A 27,873-nucleotide genomic window follows, 5' to 3' on the forward strand; every position below is an offset into this window, starting at 1 on the left:
CAATGCAGAAGAGCTGAAGGCCGCTATTAAAGCATCCTGGTCTTCCTTAACACCTCAGCAGTGCCACAGGCTGATAGCTTCCATGCCACGTCGCATTGAGGCAGTAATTGCTGCAAAAGGGGCCCAAACCAAGTACTGAGTACATATATATGCATGGTTATACTTTTCAGAGGTCCAATATTGTTGTATGTACAATCCTTGTTTTATTGATTGCATGTAATATTCTAATTTTCTGAGATTGTGGATTTGGGGTTTTCATGAGCTGTAGGCCATAATTATCACAATTATGACAAATCACGGCTTGAACTATCTTGCTTTGCATGTAATGAGTCTATCTCATATATTAGTTTTACCTTTTAAGTTGCATTACTGAAATAAATGAACTTTTGCACGATATTCTAATTTTTCGAGTTTCACCTGTAGCTTGAGTAAGCAGATAGCTGTATTATCTTACATTTTTGTTATTGGATTCAGATACACTTTAACTACTCCATTTACTTTGGTTTGCACTACCAGCATTAATGTCATCTCTTTTCGTGATGCTACCACTACTAATAGAGCTAACTCTGTTCCACAACCCTTTTATACCCACACTTTCTGGCACCTCCAGTTCTGGCACCTCAATAACTGAAGGGTGGATACTGGTCCTTTTTTATCAACCTGGTCCCAAAGACTCTGTATACTCTGATGGGCTCCCATTGCCCTTTTGGATCCTTTCACAGGTGGTATCTTTGCCCCCCAACTGCTTCCTATATCATTTATAACACCAGAAATGTCTAGACCTGAGCAGCTTATTTACCTTCAAAGTGGTCATTTACTTGGCAGGTTAACATCCATGATCCAACATTAGATGGTGTCATCTCCACTGTGGCGAATATGGCAGGGAACAGATTAATGACATCAGTTCTGTGGCCTTGGTTGGTGACTGTGTTACCGTGAAAGTAGGCTGAGTGGATGTCCACTTCATTACCGATGCTAAACAAATGTCCGGACACCAAGTCACCCACACACATGTCTATAACTGGGAGGTTTCCATACAAATATCCATTAATTGCTGAAAAATAATAAATTAATAAGAATAATCAGTGTCCATCTTTTTTTCTAAATACAAGGCATTCAGCCACTGCAGGATTTATGTAGACTGATGTTTAAGAGGCCTCATTTCAGGCTGGGCTGTGCACAGCTTGAGTTCCACCCCAGCCCTGTTCACCTGTTCATGAAGCTTTGGCAGTTTTGCTATTCGCAGTATAAAACATTAGAAAAACAACATCTTATTCTCAGCAAAACAACTGAGAGCAACAGAATATAAGCTGGGCTCAGGCACTCTTAAAGTGGTCAACTACTCATACCCTGATATTTATTTATTTATTTATTTTTGAAACGTTTTGCACATTGAATTGCAGGGAAGAGTGAAGACTTCTGCTGAGATTTTATTGCTGTCTTGTCTCCACTGGGAAGATTTCTGCTCCCTTTCTATCTCTTTAACAAGTGTCATAACAGGATGAGAGGGCAAAGGTTTTTGACAGTGATCCTGACAGCAGAAAATATCAAATTCTGATTATTTCTCACTCTATCCAAAACTATAAAGAATAGTCATGGCTGGAGTTGGACTTTAAACCTGGTATCTTTGCAAGAAGACAACTGTTCAAAGTAGTCATATACAGATTCTAGTTGGTAAACAAGTCAGTATGGCCATGTTTATGAAATTAGTGCTAATGGTTCCCTACACAAACCAGTCAACTTACCTACTTTAACTTTCAAACCTGGATTATAAAAATGGCCAATCTATCCAAGTCAAGACTAAGCACTGCCCTTTTAGCCTCCACCCCACCCTTTGACAATCATCTGACAAATACCAGAACATCAGTAAGCAATAGAGAGGTTCTGGCATTTAACATCTGAATGACAGGGGATAGAATATAGCACTGGGAGGTGAGGATTTATCTTAACGCACAGAGAAATAGAAGCACTGTGGACAGCCTGGGCTTGGGATCCGGGGGCCTCCACAGGGACAAAGGGATTGAACTGATGACTGACACAGATATCTGAAGGCACCATATGGTTCCTATACTTCATAACTGTTGCTAGTTTAGAAACATTTCAGGCCTGGTCACATTTACTTTAAATATTCGAAAGTAGAAAATTACGGAAGTTAAAGTTTGAGAAAAGTAATGATGTTTTCCTGCCCACAGAATACAACTCTTATTGCTTGCCTCCTTTTATCTAAAAAGGAAGCTTACCTCATACCATGCCTACAATGGGATAAGGTAAAGCTGGAAAGTTGGCCATATACTGTGAGATCCCTCTCATTCAGCCTCATGGGCTGAACGAGCGAAAGCTATTGATTTCCCCATCCATGCTAAACATGGATCGAGGAATCTCTCCTGCTGGCAATTGTATCGTGAGAGCCAGCATTCACAGCTGTCAGAATACCAGAAATGTGCTGGCATCTGACTGGATGCAGAACAGGTTTGGCCAAGAAATTTCTTCCTGGCTCCTTCTACTTTCAGATTAAAGGATGTCGAGTGGGAGGATGTCAATGGCAATACCTATTGCCCGAATTTCAGATGGTTCATCAGGAACCAACCAAAATGTCCTGTATGGCCAGCTGTAAAATTCAGTCTCAGGTCCTTATCCAAGAGAAAAACACCATCCTGTAGCCTCTCAAAGTAAACAAGGCAGTCTGTGAGATCTGCATCGTAGTTTTTATATTAGATGTGCACACTGCCAAGAATGGCTGGGATTGCTGGTCAATGGGGCTTATTATGAGCATTATGGCTACAATAAAGCAGTGGACTGTCCAGCCAAAAATATACCAGTAGCAGATATTTCAATGTTCATTACATTGTGGTTATTTTAACATACATAGTTGTGAATGTTATTCACTTTTGTATAATGAAGCCCAGCAATGCCTTATGTATGTAATCGACATCCAACCTGCATTAGTCTTAATTGCTCACCATGCATCTTGTTGCTCTCTTCAAAGTCCTCATCCTCCACATCTATCGTGTCAGCTTCTGAACAATATTTCTGAATGTTCTCCTCCAGATACCAACTGAGATTTTCATCAACAATACTAAACATTAGCACAAAATCCATTTTCACATCCAGCCGATTTAATGAACTGTCCAGAGTACCTGGATGATATCAGAACACGAATAACCGGAACAAAGTTTAGTTTTTGGAATGTTATGCAGTGAAATCAGGCACTGGCCAGCATTTACATTAATGACATTAAACTGCTGTTTAATATATGCCAGTCACTGAAAGGTCAAGAAGAACTTACAATTTAGGAACATGAGGATTTTAAGCACAAGTCAAGGCTGACATCACCAGAATCTCTGGAAATACGTTAGACCAGGGGTGGGCAAACTTTTTGACTTGAGGGCCGCAATGGGTTCATATATTGGACCCGGGGGCCAGACCAAGAGTAGATGAATGATGTGTATGTGTGAATTAATATAAATTAAATTAAAATTTGTAACATTAAATGTTTAGATTAATTTAAGGTAGAAAAGCATAAAAAGAGTTATTTTACAAAACTTTTATGCCCCCACTAGCTGCTGGCCGGCCCAGCCACTACCATGCCATCCATAGTAAGTATAGTAATATTCCCCCATAGTAAGCATAGTAATTAATCCCCCATATAGTAATTCATCCCCCATAGTAATTCATCCCCCATAGTAATTCATCCCCCATATAGTAATTCATCCCCCCTATAGTAATTCATCCCCCATAGTAATTCATTCCCCATATTAATTCATCCCCCATATTAATTCATCCCTCATATAGTATTTCATCCCCCATAGTACTATTCCCCCCCAAGTAGTAAGCCAAGTCCCCCCTGTGTCAATTTACTTACCTTTGCTCCGCGCATTCCTCTCGCCGTGTTCCCGCGCCGTTCCGGTCTTCAGGGCGGACTGTGAGAGGAGCCTAGCTTCCCTCACGTTCGTCACGCTGCCCACCTACACACATCCTGACAGCCAATATTTGCCTGCCCTGGCCGTTTTTTTTTTATCACGCTCCGCGGGCCGGATTAAAAGGTCCGCCGGGCCGTAGTTTGCCCATTGCTGCGTTAGACTCATAAAAAGAAAGCTTCAACAGTGAAATGTTCAGCTCTGTGGTTTTGCATATTAACATTCATGGGTTATGGAAGAACTTGCTGAGTAGTGACCCAGAATGCATAGAACTAAAGTGAACCTAAATCCACTTATTAAATCTCATGTAGTCATTAACACGTTAATGATGGAATGTTTTTTCAATTTCCTTAAAATAGTTGAGTGGTATACATAGTGAAGAATGCCAAACTATCCCACAAGATTTTTATTAACAGAAACACCCTTATTAAATTAGCAGAGCCCATAACTTTTAGGTAGTCTCGACCATACCTTCATTTTGGCTTTGATTGTGGCTATCAACAGTTTAAATTTCAGTTCCAGGTAATCTGAGACACAGTATCTTTAGGTACCAAGAGCCAGTAGTACTTAATAGTACTAGTTCTTGTGAGTAGAAGGGAATCATGTTCTTGAGTAAGTGGAAAAAAATTAAAAGTAGGTTAACTGGCCCATGTATAAATTGGCCCCAGTTAGATATGGACCTTAGATGGTAAACTCCTTGAGGACAGGGACTGAATAAAATGTACAATACATGTAAAGTGCTGCATTAATTGTTGGTGCAATCTAAATACCTGTAATAAATAAACAAATGGTAAAATCTGAGATTTGGACCAGTTTATGGACCAACCAAAGAACTCTACAAAGTATTCAATTTTGTTCAATGGCAGCTATATAGAGGGTTCCTGGTCCGCCAAATACAGTATCTAGTCATCAGCGTATAGGCCAAATACATCTATATGTACACTTTCACTTAGTCCCTGAATCCCCAGTTTGGTACACAGAAACTCAGCCAACGCATACAATATTGTTTTTTCATTCTTTTAAATATGCAGCTTTCATTAAAGCAGGAAAACCATAGATCTATACTCCAAAAAAAAATAAGTTAAAAAAAAAAAGAAAACATTATTTAAAAAAAGGGGCAGACTTGATGGACCACTTGGTCTTTTTCTGCCATCATTTTTTTATGTTTCTAAAATAATACATGGTGATCCAGCCATGAACATCCTTTTTCATGAGTTTCCCATTATAGGGTGACAACTCTCTTCTAATTGTTCTCCTATGTTGTCACTGTTTTAGACTCATTCTCAATGGAACTACAAGCAGCTGTGCTGATGCACATTGTGTAGGTATGTTTTACTGTTGCCATAGTCAATCACAGTGCCTGCCCTAAGCAATTACAATCAGATATTGCTGCAGTGCTTCTAGATAAACAGAAAGTGGCTGTAAAGAGGCTGGGGGTAGTCAGTCACATTGAGATGCAAAAATAGATGAAAAGTACACTTGCATTGCATAAATATTTAGGCAGTGTGAAACCCCCTTTTAAATCCAGTTAAATTTACAAACAATTACCTTTTTTACAGGTCAGCAGTGCCCCGATTAATCCACTTGCAATATCTTTGGGGGCATCGGTATGGGAGTGGTAGATCCATGTCAGACAATTGGGGTCTCCACTGGTGGGTGCATGATCCTGATTAACAATCCAGGTGTAGGTGTACTGTCCACCAGGAGGGACTCTGTCATCATGTTTATCTGATTTTTGGGTTTTGTCAGGATAAAAGGCCCCTAGAATAGAACATATGTTTACAAAAGTATAGTTTTTAAAATAAACTTACATTATTAGCTTAAAGTGTATGTAGAACTAAAACTTTGCTTAAGTTTTTGGATAGGCTAGGAATCCTTTGATCCTTTGATATTTTACATGAAGGACGTCAAGCGGGAGGGGGCTAACAGTAGCATATTTTGTCTACTTCATCAGAAACTGGCTGAAATTCAAAATTCGCACAGTGTATGGCCTGTTTAACGCTTCCCATGCCACCCAAAACTACAAAAAAGCTTCTTGTACCTATAAACACACTTTAGACCTTATGCACAGGGAATACTTTGATATTTCACATGAAGGATGTCAGGCGGGAGGGGGCTAACAGTAGAAAATTTCATCTGCATCATCAGAAACTGGCTGAAATTCAAAATTCACAGAGTGTATGGCCTGTTTAACACTTCCCATGCCACCCAAATCTACAAAAAAACATTTTTCACCTATAGATACACTTTAAGCCTCATGCACAGGGACAGAAAACAGTGTGTACTAGGCTTTACCTGGCGATGATAAGGGCTGAAGCCACTGACATGTCAGAAGCCAGAAGCCATGCAGGTGTCATGGGGCCTTAGAGAGGATGTTAAAGCAGAGCTCCATCCAAAAGGGAAAGTTCCACTTTAAGGACTGCTCCCCCGCTCCCCATTAAGGATTGGCACCGGCGAGGGGGGAGCGGAAGGAGTCCTCCCTCCTTCCCTGTAGTCTTTTGGGACACGTGACAGGTCCCAGAAGACTACAGGACCATTCATGAAGCACAGCGCTACTTGCGAATGCGCAGTGGGTACCTGGCTGTGAAGCCACAAGCGGTCACAGCCGGGTGCCCACACTGAAGATGCCGGCCTCCTGGAATACAGGACGGCCAGTGAAACGAGCTGCGGGGGACACACCACAGGACTGAGTGACAGGTAAGTGGCTGCTTTTTAAAAGTCAGCAGCTAGTTTTTGTAGCTGCTGACTTTTATTTTTTGACAGCGTGAGTGGAACTCCGCTTTAAGGCAAGTTAAAAAATATGTAAACCCAACAGTTCTTATTCCTGATATGCATCTGCTGTATTATATACTTGTATAAAAAAAAAGCATCTTGTTCTCTGTGTATTGCTTCCTATGTGTTAAATCCCTGGTGTTATTGCCAGTCCCTCTGCTTTCCTATTAAAAACTGAGCACACTGGTCAGGAGAGCAGGCTGTGATGGGAACTCAGTGTGCTCTCTTTCAATTATTAGATTTCTGCTGCCCCCCCCCGTACAGTCATTCACTGGGAAGGCTAATGTGCTGCAGTTTCTCCTTCCCCATCTGTCTGAGTTCCTTATGCAGCTGAGAACAGAGGGTATGTGATCACTTATAAAAAGGGGAAAAAAAGGTATTATTAATTTTTTTAATATATATACACAAATATTTTGCCTTTCATTTCTATTTTAAACTGAATGGGTTGTTTTACAAGGAGAGGGTTTACATATACTTTAAGGAAAACTAAACTGTAAAGTTTCCAATACAGAAGGACTGAAATCAGACCTCAGGATTGATTTTCACTAGTTGCATTTTTTCCACTGTGCAGTAAGAAGCATTTACTTATCTGTCTTAGCAGTTTGGATTTATTGTTTGTTGTTTGAACTTCTGCTACAGACTGAAAATAACCGTGAGTTCTTAATGCACTCAAAAATCTTTTCAGCTTCTAGGACTTCAACAAAAAAGTGAAAAGCAGCTAGAGTTTATAAAAAACTTTGTATAAGGATCCTTGTACATAGGGCTGCCCAGCTAAGCCCCTACCAACATTCCTAGAGATCTGTGTTCTAGAACCTGGTCCTGGAACGCACAAGGCCCTAAACCCAGGTACCACCAAGTATAGTGTTTAGCCCCATCCAGCCAAAGCCTACTATAGACTTTGACAGGATGCCTGAAGTTGGGCTGCATGCTGCACCTGTCCCTCTTGGGTGGGAGGGGCACATTGCAGCTTTACAGCCCCGTGTGCAAGGGACCTTAGTGCTATAAAATAAATGTGTCCAACAGCATTAATAATTTTGTCATAAATTAGAATATCATTATGGTTGTTATTATTATTGCTGCTAAAATAATAGCACTGGTCCCTTGTACTGTACTAGTTGTGCTAACAGTTCTCCGGTTGACCTTTACAAAAAAAACTGACTATGCATATAAGAGATGTCTGTAGATATAAAACAAACTGTGCAGCTTTGACCAAAGTTGAATAATGTCCTTATTATAGGTGTAGGCCATTTACATACCTCATGACGCCTGACTGGTAAACTTTTAGGACATTGCTAAGAGAAGCCTAATGTTACTGCTCACCTTCGCCATCACAGGAGCAAGCTCTTTCTCTGTTTGAAACCCCCCACATGCACTTTCTCTCCCATGAGAGAAGCTGTGAATGGCCTAAAAGACTACAATTCCCAATGGAGGGCTTGTGAAATGTAGAACTTCCTCTTTCTGCAAGGGGACTGGGACTTTGCACATCTCTGTTTAGCTATGTGCAGTCAGCAGGAGGATATCATCATTGAGCCAGAGACCGCGACTAAGACAGTTAGGAACCAGAGCCACAAAGAGGAGACTCGCATCAAGGGCAGTGCCAGAGAAGTTCCTGGCTGCCCAACCTCTAGACTGGAGTTTGTCAAGCGCACAGGACTGGTGATTGGTCCCTTGATGGTTTCACACTACTACTGCTAGCAGAGGGAGACTAACTCTCACTAGGGAACACTATACTACTGCATGCAGAATCCTTAAAGGGACTGTACTTAAGTGCACCACCATAAAGTTTGGACCCCACCACAGAAGGTTGAGCGCAGTCAATTAACTACTGACTGCTTTCTATTTTTTTTTTTACAGCCAGAGACATCCATTGTAGGTTACACATAAAGTGCATTTTGGGATGGTCACTGATTGCTACCAGGCAGGAAAACTCACTATTGTTTATCATTCTTGATATTGTTGCTGATATGATTCTCTGCTTGATGTACTCCTGTGGTACAATGATTAATTGTGAGCAGCTATAACCCAATGCTAATAACTGCTATTTTGTTTAGAGTCATAACCCTTTGCTTCACTGACTGACTCATTCTTGCATAGCTTCTTACTCTTAATTTGTGACAATATACTCTACTTGTAGTTAACCACTCTTGTGTCGATTTCCTGGTGTCTTTTCATAGTTGTGTGCAGGATATTTACAGTATCTCACAGAAGTGAGTACACCCCTCACATTTTTGTAAATATTTTATCATATCTTTTCATGTGACAACAATGAAGAAATGACACTTTGTTACAACGTAAAGTAGTGAGTGTACAGCTTGTATAGCAGTGTAAATTTGCTGTCCCCTCAAAATAACTCAACACACAGCCATTAATGTATAAACCTCTGGCAACAAAAGTGAGTACACCCCTAAGTGTAAATGTCCAAATTGGGCCCAAAGTTTCAATATTTTGTGCGGCCACCATTATTTTCCAGCACTGCCTTAACCCTCTTGGTCATGGAGTTCACCAGAGCTTTACAGGTTGCCACTGGAGTCCTCTTCCACTTCTCCAGGACAACATCACGGAGCTGGTGGATGTTAGAGACCTTGCGCTCCTCCACCTTCCGTTTGAGGATGCCTCACAGATGCTCAATAGGGTTTAGATCTGGAGACATACTTGGCCAGTCCATCACCTTTACCCTCAGCTTCTTTAGCAAGGCAGTGGTTGTCTTGCAGGTGTGTTTGGGGTCGTTATGTTGGAATGCTGCCCTGCGGCCCAGTCTCCGAAGGGAGGGGATCATACTCTGCTTCAGTATGTCACAATACATGTTGGCATTCATGGTTCCCTCAATGAACTGTAGCTTCCCAGTGCCGGCAGCACTCATGCAGCCCCAGACCATGACACTCTCGCCACCATGCTTGACTGTAGGCAAGACACACTTGTCTTTGTACTCCTCACCTGGTTGCCTCCACACACGCTTAACACCATCTGAACCAAAAAAGTTTATCTTTGTCTCATCAGACCACAGGACATGGTTCCAGTAATCCATGTCCTTAGTCTGCTGGTCTTCAGCAAACTGTTTACAGGTTTTCTTGTGCATCATCTTTAGAAGAGGCTTCCTTCTGGGACGACAGCCATGCAAACCCATTTGATGCAGTGTGCGGCGTATGGTCTGAGCACTGATAATCTGACCTCCCACCCCTTCAACCTCTGTAGAAATGCTGGCAGCACTCATACATCTATTTCCCAAAGACCACCTCTGAATATGACGCTGAGCATGTGCACACAACTTCTCTGGTCGACCATGGCGAGGCCTGTTTTGAGTGGAACTCAACAGTGTCCTGTTAAACCGCTGTATGGTCTTGGCCACCGTGCTGCAGCTCAGTTTCAGGGTCTTGACAATCTTCTTACAGCCTAAGTCATCTTTATGTAGAGCAACAATTCTTTTTTTCAGACCCTCAGAGGGTTCTTTGACATGAGGTGCCATGTTGAACTTCCAGTGACCAGTATGAGTGAGAGCGATAACACCAAAATGAACATACCTGCTCTCCATTCACACCTGAGACCTTGTAACACTAATGAGTCACATGACTCCAGGGAGGGAAAATGGCTAATTGGGCCCAATTATGACATTTTCACTTAGGGATGTACTCACTTTTGTTGCCAGCGGTTTACACATTAATGGCTGTGTGTTGAGATATTTTGAGGGGACAGCAAATTTACACTGTTATACAAGCTATACACTCACTATTTCACATTGTAGCAAAGTGTCATTTTGTGAGATGGGGAAACAGTTTGAACACTGTTTGTATGGAAGTAAATTAATGTTTTGACTGATATTCTGCGGTTTAGCCACAAGATGTCACTGTTTTTCTAACACCGCCTCAGACTGCATAGATATTTGTATATTCATGAAGAGGTGGGGTTTTTGCACACAGAGTTGGAGAGAACAGGAAGGAGAGAAAGAAGCCATGTTTTGGAGCATGGTGAATAAGGGGCCCTGTGAGCTGAGAATCTGATGACATCCAGGTGTGAAATCGTCCCTCCGTAACCAGAGCTGCAGCTAAGTGAAGCTGATGAGATTGCTGCCAGGAAGCTGATGAGATTGCTGCCAGGAATGCTGATGAGATTGCTGCCAGGAAGGCTGATGAGAGCAGAGGAACTAAGCAACATATACGGCGAAACCACATGCTTGTTGGAGAGACATTTATTCTGTTCAGAGTCACCAGTGGATGAAAAGCAGACCCGGGTCGGTAAGATCGTGCACGCACCTCATTTCAGTGTTGGCGCCTTGAGACTGAGTCTAGGCCTATAGTTAGTTAGGGTCTCTGTTTGTGTCAGGCCACAAGTGTTGTTGCTGATCAATGGAAGGACTCCACAACTTAAAGTGACATTTCACATTGGAGAGCTGATAAAATCCTACAAACCAAGCCAGACTGGCGTTTTGCTCAGAAGAAATACTCAGGCACGTGCTACAGGACCAGTTATGGGAGAGGGAATACTGTAGATTTGTGTAAGATTGTAAACTGTTGTGCTGCACCACAGGCTAGCCCATACCGTACACCCATACACTGATTCCTGCTCTTTTAGGGTAATAACGGGTAAGGTGTGGCAGCTTAGTTGTGCCTGCCAGTAGGTAAATTACTACACTTTCTACCTTCATCCATCAGAAGGCGCCGTGCTGTGCAGCACAAGGGTCTCAGCCTTTGGGCTGGGTGTATGTAAATTTATTGTATGTTTCCAGTATTTGTGGTTTATTTGCCATATCTAAGTAAAATTCTGTTGTGGCAAAAGCTGGTGTTGGGGTTGCTTTCCTCGTTCGTGACTTCACTGTATCCTGGGGAGCCCACCCTGGTACACGGCTTACAATTTCTTTAGTGTTGTCACATGAAAAGATATAATAAAATATTTACAAAAATGTGAGGGGTGTACTCATGTCTGGGACCTACTATACATTTGTGCATGTATAGGTGTTTGCAGCAAGGTCAGAAGGGACAAAGCTTTTTGCAGTTGTGGCACAAGAACAGAGAACCTGATACGTCAGAGGCTCCTCTGGGGGAAAGTGCTACACAGTTTTTCTCTGCATTTACAAAGCCATGGGACCCATATTGGGTCTATGAGTGACTGGATGAAAACGGTCCTGCATCCATTTACATTATACTAGCGCCAATCCATCACATTTACCTGGAGGTAATTGGATGTGACCGAACAGAAGTCCACTTACATCTGCTCAACCATAGACTAACATGGAAATTCCGTTCAAGTCTGTGTGGAAAACTGACAGGCCAACCTTATCATTCTGCTCATGTGAAAGGGGTTCACAGTTGATTTGCAAGACTGAAGCCTGGCACACAAGGCTCACAATTCAATCCATGGGTGGCCCTGTGGGTACGGTCCGGGATGACAAAAGTATATTTTTCAACCAGAATGAAAATCAATGACAAAGGGTAACTGCATCCAATCAGATGCAGACACTGTTCAAGTTTTCTGGAAGCTGGGGGTGCCAGCTGTCAGAATATAATAGCCGGCAGAGCTGGTTGAGAGAAGTCTATCCTTGTATGGTAACGTACATTAATGTCAAGGTCACTTTCTGCGAACTCTGTACATTTTTAGGGAAGTTCCTTAAGTTATTTCTGCTCTATTGCCTCATGACTAAGGGTCATGAGCTTTAAACGCTTCTTCTAAACTTGTTTTTTGAAATGATGTATTACACTTACAGTATTAACTCAACATTCTGGTTAACATCTCTAACCAACAATCTTAATTTTAACAGCTTTTTGCATTTTTTTGCTCACTCCTACATTACTGGGCTATCTCCATGCACAAATCTGTTGCATCAAATCTGATAAGCTTACAATGTGAAATATGTAAATACACATCAGAAAATATTGCTATTTGTGAAAATATTACTAACACTCACAGATAATTTTGTAAAGCCATATCTAGGTATAATATAGTGGCCACCACCCTCCATAAAATCCATTTGTTCTCCTCTTTAGAGATACACAGCACTGTGCAAAAGTTTTAGGCAGGTGTGAAGAAATGTTGAGAAGTAAGAATGCTTTCAGAAATATATATTTTAATTGTTTATTTTTAACCATTTACAAAATGCAAAGTAAGTGAACAGAAGACAAATCTAAAGCAAATCAATATTCGGTGTGCCTACTCTTTTGCTTTAAACCAGCATCAATTCTTACACTTGTACACAGTAGGGGATTTTGTAGGATTAGAGTCAGGTGTATGATTACCCAATTGTAACAAACAGGTGCTAATGATCATCAGTTTCATATATAAGTTGAAACACAGTCATTGACTGAAACAGAGACAGCTGTGTAGGAGGTTTAAAACTGGGTGAGGAATGGCCAAACTCTGCTACCAAGGTAAGATTGTGGAAGACAGTTTCATGTCCAAGGTCATACACCATGGCAAGACTCTACACAACAACAAGACACAGGGTATTTATACTGCATCAGCAAGGTCTCTCCCAGGCAAAGATATCAAACCAGACTGGGGTTTCATGATGTGCTGTTCAAGTTTTTTTGAAGAAGCACAAAGAAACGGGTAATGTTAAGAACTGTAGACACAGTGGTTGGTGAGGGAAACAATGCAGCAGATGAAAGACACATCATGTTTACTTACCTTTGACATTGGAAAATGTCCAGCACTGCCATCAGCACAGAACTGGTAAAAACCAGTGGGACCCAAGTATACACATCTACTGTTCAGATAAGTCTGGACAGAAGTGGTCTTTATGGAAGAATTGTGGCCAAAGGCATTACATCTTATGTGGAAACAAGGCTAAGTGACTTAACTATACATGAAAACATAGAAATTGGGGTACAGAAAAATGGCAGCAGATGCTCTGGACTGATGAGTCAAACATGTGAAATATTTGGCTGTGGCAGCACACACTTTTTTTTGCCAAAGGGCTGGAGAGTCATACAATAATTAATGTCTGCAGGCAACAGTGAAGCATAGTGGAGGTTCCTTGCAAGTTTGGGGCTGCATTTCTGCAAATGGAGCTGAAGATTTGGTCAGGATCAAGGGTGTCCTTAATGCTGAGAAATACAGGCAGATACATATCCATCATGTCATACCATCAGGGAGGCGTATGTTTGGCCCCAAATTTATTCTGAAGCAGGACAACAATCCCAAACATACAGCCAATGTCTTTAAGAACTGTCTTCAGTGTAAAGAAGGAGTCCTGTAAGTGATGGTTGGCCCCCACAGAGCACCGATCTCAACATTATGGAGTCTGTCTGGGATTACATGAAGAGACAGAAAGATCTGAGGCAGCCTACATCCACAGAAGATCTGTGGTTAGTTCTCAGAGATGTTTGGAACAACCTATTTACCGAGTTCTTTCAAAATCTGTGTGCAAGTTTTGCATGCACAGCTCAGTTTACGGTCATAACTTGTCTGGGGTGCTGGGACAAAACAACTAGTACACGCATGCGCATGAGTTGCGTCATCCCAGCCCAACCAATCATAATGGCTGAGCACAGAAGAACACAGGGAGAAGATGAAAGTGTCAGGGATTGAGTGATGAGGGTGAGTGTGGATATGGCATTGTTGGAAGGGGCGCTTTGCGAGCTAAATCTGCCATAATCTGCAAATATGCTGAGCACACTTGCACGTTATGGCAAAAGCTCCTTGGAGGCCCAAAATGTGTATGCAGTTTAGTTCTGCTTTAAAACCTAAACTGTCCACCCAACCCTCACCCTAAACCCAAGTGGTACTTGTATTTGGGATGCTATGCATTCAGGGCTTAATGCCTGGAATGCAGAAGACCTGTGTAACAGACATTCATCCCTAAATGCATTGGGCCATAAATGTACCACTCAGTACATCCCTTGACCCAGTCCATCCACATCCTGCCATAGACTTTGACAGGCTGCAGGAAGTGGGGCTGAATGTTGCACCTGTGCCTCCCAGGCGCACTTAAATACCCCTAGCCTCCTGCTTGGACAGTAAAGAAGCAGCAGGAGAATCATGGGATCATCTCTATGCCCACTCTGCATTCTCTTCTTGTCAGCTTATTCTTTGTCAGCATATTTGCATGCAACACACCAGACTGCCAGTCCTACCCTTCTATCTCCCAGTCTGAGATCTGCTGTACAGAAGATTGGAAGAGACTGATGCCAAGTAAAATTCAGGTACTTACGCTATTTGCTTTTGAAAAAATAAATTATTTAGTAATGAATATATTAGTTTGTGTGTTTTTTTACCTTCCTGCAGTTCAGCTTTAACTCTGCAAAGTTTGAACACTTAATTACATATCAAGAGACAATGTGAAGACACTTACCTTCTGAATCTTTCTTATAGAAGACCCCATGTGGGTGTAATGTGTATGGCCGAGAAGCAAAATTCTTCAGATGAACAATGATAGTGTCTTCAACCTCGGCCTTTATGGTGGGGCCCAGGAACCCCAGCCAGGCTGGTTTAATGACTTCTTCTGTATATTGGGAGTTGGTGTATTGCCTGTAGATGGCCTTCTTATAGACACGTCCTATTCTGTCTACACCAGGTTCCAGAAATATGGATGCATGCCTGGTGAGAGAAAAAAAAATGAACAAATGTTACCAACCAAGATGAGAGCAACACATTTTACAGAACTTTGCAGAAGCTATAATGACTAGTCCTTCCCTTTTCCAGTACAGCCAGCCATCAGGTGGTTGTTTGTAGTGAGGAACACTATTTTCTAAAGCTATAGCGGAGCCTCAACTCTGCCTCCTGACACATGTACGACTTTTCCTGACTTTTCATGCCGCATCAACACATCAGGGTAGATTTACTAAAACTGGAGTGTGGAAAATCTGATGCAGCTGTGCATGGGAGCCAATCAGCTTCCAATTACAGCTTCAATTCAATTAAGCTTTGACAAGAAAAACTGGAAGCTGATTGGTTTCTATGCAGGGCTGCAGCAGATTTTGCACTCCCTCTAGTTCGGGTGTCGGCAACCCGCAGCTCCAGAGCCGCATGCGGCTCTTTTTCACCTTGGATGCGGCTCCAGAGCACACTGCCCACCAGGTGACAGGCAATAGGGCAGCAATGGGCAAACTACGGCCGGGCGGACCTTTTAATCTGGCCCGCGGAGCTAGGCTCCCGCTTGGCTCCTCTCACAGTCCGCCCTGAAGACCGGTGTAGCATGAAAATCTGTCTCCTATGAGGATCTGTCCCCCTCGACGTATCTGCGCATGTGCCGGAGATCGCCGATCGGCTGCTAATGCCTGAAACTGGCACATGCGCAGATACGTCGAGGGGGACAGATCCTCATAGGTGACAGATTTTCATGCTACACCGGAACGGCGCGGGAACACGGCGAGAGGAACGCGCGGAGCAAAGGTAAGTGAATTGACACAGGGGGGACTTGGGGACTTAATATGGGGGATGAATTAATATGGGGGATGAATTATTATAGGGGGGATGAATTACTATGGGGGATGAATTACTATATGGGGGATGAATTACTATATGGGGCATTAATTACTATGGGGGATGAATTACTATGGGGGATGAATTACTATATGGGGGATGAATTACTATATGGGGGATGAATTACTATGGGGGAGGAATTACTATAGGGGGGATGAATTACTATATGGGGGATGAATTACTATATGGGGAATGAATTACTATATGGGGAATGAATTACTATATGGGGGATGAATTACTATGGGGGATGAATTACTATGGGGGATGAATTACTATATGGGGGATGAATTACTATATGGGGGATGAATTACTATGGGGGATGAATTACTATATGGGGGATGAATTACTATATGGGGGATGAATTACTATGGGGGATGAATTACTATGGGGGATGAATTACTATATGGGGGATGAATTACTATGGGGGATGAATTACTATATGGGGGATGTATTTTCAGTTTTAAAAATGTGGCTCTCAAAATAAATTTCAATTGTGGTTTTGGCGAGATTTGGCTCAGTTGAAAAAAAGGTTGCCCACCACTGACCTAAGGCTATGATTGTGATTATGACGATACACTGTGGCCCTGATTAACCCTTTGCTTACTGGGCCCTTAAACCCCCTTCATGACCAGAGCGCTTTTTGCAATATATGCAGTGTCGGATTTGTTTTAAATGTTGCAATGGTTTTGTGGCTCCCAGTCTTTTTTTCCCTCTCGGAAACGGGTCCAAGTGGCTCTTTATGTCTTAAAGGTTGCAGACCCCTGCTCTAGTTTTAGTAAATTAACTCCATTATCAACAATATTTAAAAAAAAATAGTAAATGTGCATCTGGCTTTTAACCATAGTCCTGGCTAACTAGAGTTAGTCCCTTAAAGCTGAACTCAGGCACAAAATATTTAATTTCAATACATTTCCCAATAGCCACAATGGATATAAATCTATGTTGCGTTCATCAAAAGCCTTTGTGAACCCAAATATTACCTTGTAAAATAGCTACTTGCCCTCCAGAGGATTTACCCCCTTTCCTGACCAGGCCATTTTTTGCTGCATTACTTTAACTGACAATTTGAACGGTCATGCAACCCTACACCCAAATGAAATTTATGTCCTTTTTTTCCCCCACAAATAGAGCTTTCTTTCGGTGGTATTTGATCGCCCATACGTTTTTATTTTTTGTGCTATAAAAAAAGCCCACAAAGTTATAACATCTACAAATGGCGATATAGATCCTGGAATCTAGTGGGGCTGTGGGACTGTGGCGGGCATTCTGACACTGGGGGGAACTCACTAACTGTCACTGACATCCCCAATGAGACTAATACAGTGATCAGTTCTAGTAAAAAGCACTGACAGTGTACTAATAGCACTGGGCAGGAAGGGGTTAATATCTGGGGCTATCAAAGAGTTAACTGTGTGCTGTGTGTGTTTTACACTGTATGCACACTGCTTTGTATGGCTCTGTCCGAAAATGTAAAATCACACATATATATGTGATTTTGCGCACCTCTGTTGCCCTGCAGCAGTATTTCTGCTATAGGGTGGTAGAAAAATGGTTAAACAAAGTTAAAAGGAAAAAAGCAAGCACTGTGATGTGCTGTAACATCAACACACCAATGTGCACACTAGCCTGCACATTATGTATTTCATAGTGAGCGCCCACTGATGTGAAAGAGCCCTTAGACCAGTCGTTTTTAGGGTTTATTTATTTTGCCTCTGCGGTCATTGCTTGTTACAGACATGGAGCCAAACAATAGTGGATTATTCTCTGATTTTCCTGTGCACCATGCATTGAATGCTCATGAACAGCAGAATACACAATGCTGCTTGTTTCTAAGCCACTGCCTTTTGAATCAATGAAGAAGAAAAGTTAGTTTCTTCCTTCTCACAGGACTGGAGGAGTCAATCTCTGCCTACGGAGTTTGTATAAAGGTCTAAATAAAGCAACCTGTTTTGAAGGTTGTACGAAAAGGAGTAAAGAAGGACATACACGCATATGGTTTTTTTTTCAGTGGGTTGAACAAAAAATAAAAACTTCATAGATTCCCACATCAACACAAAACAATGTAGATGCAGGGATCTCCCCGGCTGGTCTCTTGTATTCTGACAGTAAGGACCCCCCCCCCCCAATCAGAATACACAGATCAGTGCTGCAGCCATTGGCTGCAGCAAATGATTGAATGCTGGTTTTCCAGCAGGACTGTTCGGCAAAAGATGGGCGCTAGACGGGCTTTTGTTGAACAGAAAGTGGTTCACACGTATGTAAATTCGGCCACTTCCTGTTGAACCAAATATTGCTACTTGTATAACCAGCTTTACACAGAAAAACAACCTGTTCCCAGTTCACTGGGATTGACGAGCCTCGCTGTTATGGAAAATTTGGTCCAGCTTGGCACAATGTAAACATGCATATCTCATACCTGATGGCCTGATAGAACAGCTATTAATCTTGGTAGCAGTCAGCACAACCATACCTCCCAACAGTCCCAAAGTCCTGCATAGAGAGGCTTTGTTCCTGCCAAAGCCGGCCCACGCTTAATTCATATGTAGATCAAAACTGAATTTGCAATGAGTGATTCAACATAGAATTTGATGTGAATGACTCGCTGGGCGTGGGGACCCCCCCACAGCCATACTTTTTTTTAAATTGTGACAGCTAGTGGGGGAAGAAGATCTCCCACTAGCCATCACAACAGGGGGATTGGGAGGGAGAGAGGGCCAGTCCTTTCATATGTGGGTGTAACATATAACAAAAGGTGAAATTATCATTTGATGAGGGCAGAGGTGGTCTGCTATGATGGGGATAAAAGGGGGACTGTACTGGAAGAGGGGTCCCCCCCATGCAACTGCTATGGAGCCTCTGGGTGGAAGGCGGCCCCCTTAAACACAGAAATGATAACCACATGTGAAGAGAGTCCTACAGTACTCCATTGGACCCGTGACATAGGGAGCACACATACAATGACAATGAAGCAGTGCAGCCGGGGACAATTTCAAAAGGAAGCTCCGAGGAGGAAATTTATTTAAAAAAAGTCATCAAATGCATGTAAGTTATGCTATTTATATTTGTGAAATTACTTTAATACCACTTTAAAGTAGAACTAAGCTTTTTTTTTTTCATTGGGGAGATTTCCCTTCATTTCCCATCCCATATCCAAAACAGAAAGTGAGAAAATCTCTGCAAATTAAGGGAATCTCTTGGGGACCCCCCCGGGTCACCATAACTAGCATCCCCATTGGAAAGATTTCCCCTCTATTACTTAGGATTTTCTTTTACTTTAACTTTTAATGATAAATGGTAAACAGGACAAACAGAGAGGGTGAATCTCCCTAACGGGTACAGACAGTAATAAAAAGTGACAGGTGTGCTAATCCATCTCCACTCTGTCAATAAAGTAAAAAAAAAATGTTTTGCCTTTAGTTGTACTTGCAGAGGATTGCAGAGGTTGCTTATATTTTTTAACCAACTACCACACCACCTCAATCAGCACTTGTTTGCTGTGGTAATGGAAGGGGTGGGAGGGATTAGTAGGCAAAAGTTTGATATAGAGCCCCTCCAGATTAATTATAGTAAAGTATAGTATAGATCCCAGACAGATTATGGGGTAAAATACCCCAATCAGTATGCAGACAGGGTTCTAACCCTTCCCCATTCTATCAAAAACAAATATGGCTGGACATCTACTTTAAAGTACAGCTTTGAAGGTATCTCCTTGTGTTTGGTTATATAATCGTTTGTGAGATGATGATGATTGTTGATACCCAGAAAGTGTGGTATACTAGAGAGGGGGTGCTTAAACCTTGGCCCAACCAAGAAAGAAATGAGCTAGAGCATTGAAGCTTGGCTGCTATTCTACATATTCTCCCCTAAGTTCAACACACTTAGCACATAGTCTCTCCAATTTATTTAACCCTTCCAAAAAACACAGAATCCATATAAAATGTCTATCCTTTCAGTGTCTTTTTCAGGTTAAGTGGTTCTAGAGGTTTTTATTTCTATAAAATAACAAACAGCCCCAATCCTCTTCTTCTTAGGTCCCCTGCTGGTGCTTGTGGCCCCTCCCCCTTTCCAAGTGCTCCCAGCGCAAGCAAGTGTTCTCGCTCCCGAGCCAGCTCGGAGTGTCTATGGGACACACAGAACTTGGCTCAGTCCTGCTCCTACTCCCTCCTCATTGGCTTTAATTGACAGCAGCGGGAGCCAATGGCTCCCAGTGCTGTGTCTCAGCCAATGAGATGAGAGAGACCAGGGAGAGCCAAGGCTCCCTTGCTCAGTGCTGAATCAAGATCAGGCTCAGGAAAGTATTAGGGGGTCTGCGGGGGCAAAAACCATTCAGCCTTTAGAACCACTTTAGGAAATACGGTAGGTAATAGCCAGCAGGAACAAGGTCTGGTGAGTAAGGTGGATTGTCTACGCAATGAAACCATAAATCCTTCAGATCAGCCAGTGCCTTGCCTGCCTTGTGCCTTTGTCCTGCAAAAACAGCACACCCTTCTTCTCCGCCTTGGTTTATTCTATTGCCTTCAACAATTAAGAAAATAGAACTCTAATCCTTCAAACTAGCATAATATCATAAGAAATATTATTATTCACAACTACAATAACAAAACTGGTGTTACATGGAAAGTGATCGGCTGAGAACTTTTCACACACCCCCATATGCCATTGAAAGGTACCACAATTATCCAGCATATCCACCTCCAATAATTCCTAACTGAAAAATAGCAAAAGCACATGTGAATCCATTGGGAATACCCCAGCATCTGTGCTATTTGTTTTGGCATTCCTCCAGATGAGAACAGTCAATGGTCTGGAAATAATTTGCTGAAGCAGACGAATTGAGACAAAAGCCATTCTCCTGCCTCTAAAATGACAAGTGACACATTCATGGTTTTGATCATGGAATCCAGCAAACAGTTCTATATAGTAAACATAGATCAGCATCTCTACTCATATCAGCATTGAAGTCTACAGGCCATATACAGTTCTGCTCAACAGTTTGCATATCCTGGCAGAAATTGTGAAATTTTAGCATTGATATTGAAAATATGACTGATCATGCCAAAAAATGCTCTTTTATTAAAGGATGATGATCATATGAAGCCATTTATTATCAAATAGTTGTTTGGCTCCTTTTCAAATCCCTTCTTCCAAAAAAAACTCCACTCTCTAGGCCTCCGAGACTCTGCTCTCTACTGGTTCTCCTCCTACTTATGGCAAGGTTCCTTCAGTGTTACCTATAACTCTGTCTCCTCCGATCCACTTCCTCTTTCTGTAGGGGTCCCTCAAGGTTCTTTCCTTGGACCCCTTCTCTTCTCCATCTAGACCTCCTCCCTTGGTCACTTGAAAATTCCCATAACTCCAACTACCATCTCTATGCTGATGACACACAGATCTATCTTTTTACTCCTCACCTCACCCCTTCAGTCTCCTCTCACATTACTAACCTGCTGAGTGTCATATCAGCATGGATGTCATTCCACTTCCTCAAACTAAATCTTTCTAAAAAGGAGCTCATACTATTCTCTCCAGCCTGTGCCCCCTCCCCTGACTTCTCCATCAAGATCAATAATACAACCATCAATCCCTCCCCTCATGCCAGGGTACTAGGTGTAATCCTAGACTCCCATCTGTCCTTTCAGCCCCAAATCCAATCACTGTCCAAATCTTGTAGACTTCACCTGAGCAACATCTCCAAGATATGCCCGTTTTTAACCACTGAAATCACTAAGCAACTTATTCACTGCATTGTTATCTCTCGCCTTGACTATTGTAACTCTCTCCTCATTGGCCTAGCTCATCGCAGACTATCCCCTCTTCAGTCTATCATGAATGCTGCTTCCAGACTCATCCACCTTACCAACCGTTCCATATCTGCCATCCCTGTCTGCCAATCCCTCCACTGGCTTCCCATTGCCCAGCAAATAAACTTCAAAACATTAACAATAACATATAAAGCCATTTATAACTCACTTATAAACATATAAATAACTCACATATAAAGCCATTTATAAAATACATCACCAATCTTGTCTCCAAATATCACCCAAACCGTCCTCTCCGCTCCTCCCACGACTCCCTGCTCTCTAGTTCCCTTGTCTCCTCCTCCCATGCTTGTCTCCAGGACTCTCCAGAGCTTCCCCCATCCTCTGGAACTCTCTACCTCAATCTATCTGACTATCTGCCACTTTTAGGTGATCTTTGAAGATCTATCTCTTCAGGGAAGCCAATCCTGCCTTCAGCTAATAACTGAATCGTCTATTTCTTCTATCAGTTCATCCCCCACAGTTATTACCTTTTGTACCACCAGCCCCTCCCTCTTGGATTGTAAGCTCTACGGAGCAGGGCCAACCTAACCCTCTTGTATTGAACTGTATTGTTACTTTATTGTCTCCCTTTATATGGTCTCCCTTTATATGGTAACATGCTGAACAAACTGTTGGCACTATATAAATCCTGTATAATAATAGTAATAATGGTAATACGAAGCATGGACTACCCACCTATTTTTGATAGGGTATGGAAAAAACACCCTGTCAATTTTTTTTCTCTTTTTACTGCTTGTGACCCATTGAGAGATTTTAGTGAATCTTTGCATTGGGGACACAGACAAAAATAAAAAATCTTACTCTACTGTACATTTGTCTTCTGATCTATAATGCTCCCCTGTCAACACTACCACCGCTCCCCCCTTGTCGACCTCTCTAATAACCAACTTTTTGGAATTCTTTAAATTACATAATGCTAACATCTCTTTCTTAGTAATGTTGCTTACAGAAGAGGCAGAACAATTTTGTCTTAATTTAAATAGCTCACTCTATGTGAAAAGCATCCACAGTTGGGCTCCTAGCTTGTATCATACAGAAAAAAATAAAAAAACGGTAGAATGAACTTTGTTGAATGCCATGAGAACAAAGATTCTAAATAAAGATGTTCTAAATTAAGTTGTTTGCATAGATCAGAAAAGGTGAAGGTACAAAACATTAGATTCAGGAGGGGGGGAAGGGGGGAAATGGTGGGTTGGGAGGGAAGGGAAATAAAAGAGGTAAATAGAAGGGACAGAGTAGAAATGTATTGATATTTATATGTATTGTGTCTCTTCTTATGGAAATTTTGTAATAATGTGAAAAATTAATAAATATTTAAATTAAAAAAAAAACAAAAAACATTAGATTCAGAAACAAAAGATGTACATAAAGATTCATAATCCAATGTCAGTGGGTCCCCCATCTGTCCTTCATTACCTTGTTCAAAATGTGTTCGTAAAAGAAGATTACAGACAAATCTGTTGAAGTCTAGTATTGTACCGAAAGCATCAAAGTGATGAGTAGGCGCGAATGAAAGACCTCGAGACAAAAGAGACAGCTCTGAACCTGCCAAGGTTCTGTCAAATTGACTACAGAAACTGTAGACAGCGTATGAGAATTCATGTCTTCTTCCCAGGGCAGGGACAAGGGAAGGGTAGGAGGGCACAGCCACCCAGGGCGCAGAGGTAAGGGAGGGCACCACATGAAGGCTCAAAATCAGTGGCTAGCAACCAAGGGCCACAGTTTCACATGTACTCTGCCAGCTACTACTGTCGCGTCACGCTCCAGCATACCCGCTCTCTACTCTATCCATCCACAGCTAACACAAAAACACACCATGCATGTGAAACTACCATCTAGTCACATGAAAGCAAGCAATTAGCCATGCAGGGGCAGTGCACACTCCAATACCAATAATGGACAGTTGGAGCAAGGGGGCAAAGAATGTGTACAAGGTGGTAACCCATTCTATGCATGCATTATGAAGGGGGCGAAGGTCTGCATCCTAGCCCTGGACACTGGATGAACAGATCCTTGCACCACTTCTTCCTTTGTGGGTATCGCTGATCTCCATTTTCTCCTTCCCCAGCTTTGACTCTTCTTGGAACTTCTTGTTTCTTGATGGATATCTTCTTCTTTGGAAAACGGTGATAAGAGAGAGGAGTGGCATTTTTTTTTGTTACCTCAATGTCCGTATTGTTTCTTGAAAGCAGGGAGGCATGGTGGATTTTCAAATTGAAAATGAGAGTTCCCCAAATTGGTGAAATTTAGGATGGGATTAGGACCTACATTTATATTGAATTTTCCTCTCTCCCTGTTTTTCTGTTATGGGTTTTCCATTGAGCCTTTTCATCTAGCTCTTTCTGTCCCCGATCTCTCTTTTGCAAACGTGTAGTTTTACACCCCAACTATCAAAGTCGGAAGACACGCCAATTTCAGGTGCGATTTGCAAGACATCTGCAGCAGATGTCTATGCAAATCACACCAAAAGTAGTGCATGTACTACTTTAGAAATCAGTGCAGCTCCAACCAGGTCAGAACCGCATCAATATGACCGCTCTAATTGCGAACAATAGGGTGCGACTTGGTATGTCATTTGAAAGTCGGATGGCATGCAAATGACCGGGGACTTATAGTCATATCTTTCCCTTTATTGTTTTCATTCATTTGTTTGTATTATTTATGTGTTTGTTTAAGATAGTGGTTCACACATAGACTTTGGGCTGGTTGTATCAGCTGCCATGCATTTGTGATTAAGTGCTTAATGAGTCAATTAACAGGTGGAGTCTATGTCTTTACCACTCTTTATTTTGTTGTTTCATGTCATAATATTAGTTATGACTAATGCAGGCCATAGATGGGTCGAAAATCGGCCGATTTGTCGGCCGAAAATAAAATCGGCCGATTTTCGGATCGTTAGTGGGCGATTTGGTCGGCCGTTTTTCGGTATTTTGGCCGTTTTTTTTTTTCGGTAAAGTTGGAAAAAAATCGGCCGATTTTCGCGGCAATTAGTGGGCAAATCGGCCGATTTTTTACCGATAAAAAATCTGCGCATGAGCAGTGACCTGCAAGAGGAAGACAAAAAGAAGAAAAAGAAGAAGAGGAAGAGGATGAAGAAGAGGATGAAGAAGAAGAAGAGGAAGAAGAGGATGAAGAAGAAGAAGAGGATGAGGATGAGGATGAAGAAGAAGAAGAAGAAGAGGATGAGGATGAAGAAGAGGATGAAGAAGAAGAAGATGAGGATGAAGAAGAAGAGGAAGAAGAGGATGAGGATGATGATGAAGAAGAAGAGGATGAGGATGAGGAAGAAGAAGAGGATGAGGATGAGGAAGAAGAAGAGGATGAGGATGAAGAAGAGGAAGAAGAAGAAGAGGATGAGGATGAAGAAGAAGAAGAAGAAGAAGAGGATGAGGATGAAGAAGAAGACGATGATGAAGAAGAAGAAGAGGATGAGGATGAAGAAGAAGATGAAGAAGAAGAAGAGGATGAGGATGAAGAAGAAGAAGAAGAAGAGGATGAAGAAGAAGAAGAGGATGAGGATGAAGAAGAAGAAGAAGAAGAGGATGAGGATGATGAAGAAGAAGAGGATGAGGATGAAGAAGAAGAAGAAGTAGGATGAAAATAAGAAGAATTCCAGTCCAGCAAAAAGTATCTCTGCAGAGAGCTCCACTATTTCTGACAGTTCTCTGACAGTTCTTTGACATTTACAGCGGTTGAAACATTGTATCTATTTGTTTCCGAATAAAAACATCTGTATCCTAAATGGAAACAAATAGATACAATGTTTCAACCGCTGTAAATGTGAAGGAACTGTCAGAGAACTGTCAGAAATAGCGGAGCTCTCTGCAGGGACACTTTTTGCCAGCTGTAGAAGGGATGAAAATCGGCCGATTTTTTTTACCATTGATGGTAACGTCGGCCGCTTGAACGACCGAATTTTCGTTTTTTAAAAGAAAAATCTGCCGTTTTTTCTCCCCATCTATGGCCTGCATAAAGCCGTGTAGGATGAAATGCGGCAACGTATTTGTGATTTGTGAATTGTGGCTTTCATAATAAACAAAGATTTTATAGAGCAGTGGTGGACATGAGGATCTTCTCTATCAAGCATCATGTACAACTGAGCAACTGTGGATCAAGCAACCACTACCTCCTGTAATATGGGACTGAATGGGTTGTAGCACCACTTCTTTTTTATATATACAGTGGGGCAAAAAAGTATTTAGTCAGCCACCAATTGTGCAAGTTCTCCCACTTAAAAAGATGAGAGAGGCCTGTAATTGGCATCATAGGTAGACCTCAACTATGAGAGACAAAATGAGAAAATAAATCAAGACAATCACATTGGCTGATTTGGAAAGAATTTATTTGCAAATTATGGTGGAAAATAAGTATTTGGTCAATATCAAAAGTTCATCTCAATACTTTGTTATATATCCTTTGTTGGCAATGACAGAGGTCAAACGTTTCCTGTAAGTCTTCACAAGGTTGGCACACACTGTTGCTGGTATGTTGGCCCATTCCTCCATGCAGATCTCCTCTAGAGCAGTGATGTTTTGGGGCTGTCGCTGGGCAACACGGACTTTCAACTCCCTCCAAAGGTTTTCTATGGGGTTGAGATCTGGAGACTGGCTAGGCCACTCCAGGACCTTGAAATGCTTCTTTCGAAGCCACTCCTTCATTGCCCGGGCGGTATGTTTGGGATCATTGTCATGTTGGAAGACACAGCCACATCTTCATGCCCTTGCCCTTGCTGATGGAAGGAGGTTTGCACTCAAAATCTCACGATACATGGCCCCCATTCATTCTGTCCTGTACATGGATCAGTCGTCCTTGTCCCTTTGCGGAGAAACAGCCCCAAAGCATGATATTGCCACCCCCATGCTTCACAGTAGGTATGGTGTTCTTTGCAACTCAGCATTCTCTCTCCTCCAAACACGAGTTGTGTTTCTACCCAACAGATCTATTTTGGTTTCATCTGACCATATGACATTCTCCCAATCCACTTCTGGATCATCCAAATGCTCTCTAGCAAACTTCAGATGAGCCCGGACATGTACTGGCTTAAGCAGGGGGACACGTCTGGCACTGCAGGATCTGAATCTCTGGCGGCGTAGTGTGTTACTGATGGTAGCCTTTGTTACGTTGGTCCCAGCTCTCTGCAGGTCATTCACTAGGTCCCCCAGTGTGGTCCTGGGATTTTTGCTCACCGTTCTTGTGATCATTTTGACCCCACGGGGTAAGATCTTGCGTGGAGCCCCAGATCGAGGGAGATTATCAGTGGTCGTGTATGTCTTCCATTTTCTAATTATTGCTCCCACAGTTGATTTGTTCACACCATCTGCTTACCTATTGCAGATTCATTCTTCCCAGCCTGGTGCAGGTCTACAATTTTTTTTCCTCGACAGCTCTTTGGTCTTCACCATAGTGGAGTTTGGAATGTGACTGTTTGAGGTTGTGGACAGGTGTCTTTTACACTGATAACAATAAGTTCAACAGGTCCCATTGATACAGGTAATGAGTGCAGGGCAGAGGAGCCTCTTAAAGAAGAAGGTACAGGTCTGTGAGAGCCAGAAATCTTGTTTGTTTGTAGGTGACCAAATACTTATTTTCCACCATAATTTGCAAATAAATTCTTTCCAAATCAGCCAATGTGATTGCCTGGATTTGTTTTCTCATTTTGTCTCTCATAGTTGAGGTCTACCTATGATGCCAATTACAGGCCTCTCTCATCTTTTTAAGTGGGAGAACTTACACAATTGGTGGCTGACTAAATACTTTTTTGCCCCACTGTATATATATATATATATATATATATATATATATATATATATCAGAATGCTGCCCCTCTCTTACTTACATACTGCTACCACCGCTAGACACACCTTCTAACCCCCCCCACCAGCTGTACACATGGGTTTATACACAATACAGAAACCACAGCAAAGGGACAAATGAGCCTGAAGTCAATTATT

The 27,873-nt window shown here is 42.1% G+C and overlaps 1 protein-coding gene across 1 annotated transcript in view; it reads right to left on the reverse strand.

The window, feature by feature from the left end:
- The window catches only part of HEPHL1 (hephaestin like 1), a 134,827-nt gene that overhangs the window by 88,015 nt on the left and 18,939 nt on the right, over window positions 1-27,873 (reverse strand). The window contains exons 2-5 of the mRNA XM_089655633.1: window positions 14,971-15,215; window positions 5,466-5,678; window positions 2,961-3,137; window positions 800-1,054 (exon numbers count right to left, since the gene is read on the reverse strand). Coding sequence (XP_089511759.1) covers window positions 800-1,054; window positions 2,961-3,137; window positions 5,466-5,678; window positions 14,971-15,215 — 890 coding nt within the window. The remainder of the gene's footprint in view (window positions 1-799; window positions 1,055-2,960; window positions 3,138-5,465; window positions 5,679-14,970; window positions 15,216-27,873) is intronic.

The sequence above is a fragment of the Staurois parvus genome, unplaced genomic scaffold (assembly GCF_062004578.1).
Source record: "Staurois parvus isolate SC_StPar_1 unplaced genomic scaffold, SC_StPar_1.0 ptg000858l, whole genome shotgun sequence".
Lineage (NCBI taxonomy): Eukaryota > Metazoa > Chordata > Amphibia > Anura > Ranidae > Staurois > Staurois parvus.